The 707-nt window shown below is 54.6% G+C and overlaps 1 protein-coding gene across 1 annotated transcript in view; it reads right to left on the minus strand.

Moving 5' to 3' along the window:
* Positions 1–405, minus strand: part of ST3GAL2 (ST3 beta-galactoside alpha-2,3-sialyltransferase 2) — a 3,577-nt gene extending 3,172 nt beyond the window's left edge. Inside the window, exon 1 of the mRNA XM_031058395.1 lies at positions 346–405. Coding sequence (XP_030914255.1) covers positions 346–405 — 60 coding nt within the window. The remainder of the gene's footprint in view (positions 1–345) is intronic.
* Positions 406–707: the final 302 nt, after the last annotated feature.

The raw sequence follows: 707 nt of genomic DNA on the forward strand, positions 1-707 counted from the left end.
CGGCCAAGCCCCCCGAGCAGGGGGTGGGCAAAGCCAGACAGCGCTCCTTGGCCGAATCAAAGAAAAAAAGAAAAAAAAAAGGGCTGAAAATCCCCTTTTAACCCAGTCACTGAGCTGGAGAAGGGTCCAGAATCCCAAGGGTTTGGAGATATGACCTCCCCTCCAGGCCTTTTTGGGAGGGGGTGACCCCGCCCCGAGGCAAAACCCTGCAGAGGCATCACCTCCACGGCTCAGCCCTGGCCCCAGTTAAGCCAGTGCCGAGGCCGGCAGCAGTAATTAGGAGCTGGCAGGCACCACGATGCTTCTTCCCTAGGAAAAAGTATCTCCTGGAAAAGGCTGGCTTGCTTTCCAGGAATAGACTGCTAAGCCCCCAAAAACCTCCTTGTTGGGATGGGAGGCGAACATGGACCCCAAAGGCTCCCCCAGCCCATTGCACTGCCAGGCACGGACACCTCCTGCCCAAACCCTGTCAAATATTTGTTCAAGTGGGGACAGTCTTTAAAGGAAAGAGCCAAAAACAGAAGGCACATCCCGGTTCAGGTGTTTTCCTGGGCTCTGGCAGGGAATTTTAACACGCCTACATGGCACACGCATGGCCAGCAGTGACTGCAATCAGTTCCTTGGGCTGCTGCCAGCGGAGAAAGCAGGGTGGTTGTTCAACAGAGGGTTTTTGCATTTAGGGAGTTTGGGATAAAGCCAGTAAAAAG

The sequence above is a fragment of the Geospiza fortis genome, unplaced genomic scaffold (genome assembly GCF_000277835.1).
Source record: "Geospiza fortis unplaced genomic scaffold, GeoFor_1.0 scaffold97, whole genome shotgun sequence".
Lineage (NCBI taxonomy): Eukaryota > Metazoa > Chordata > Aves > Passeriformes > Thraupidae > Geospiza > Geospiza fortis.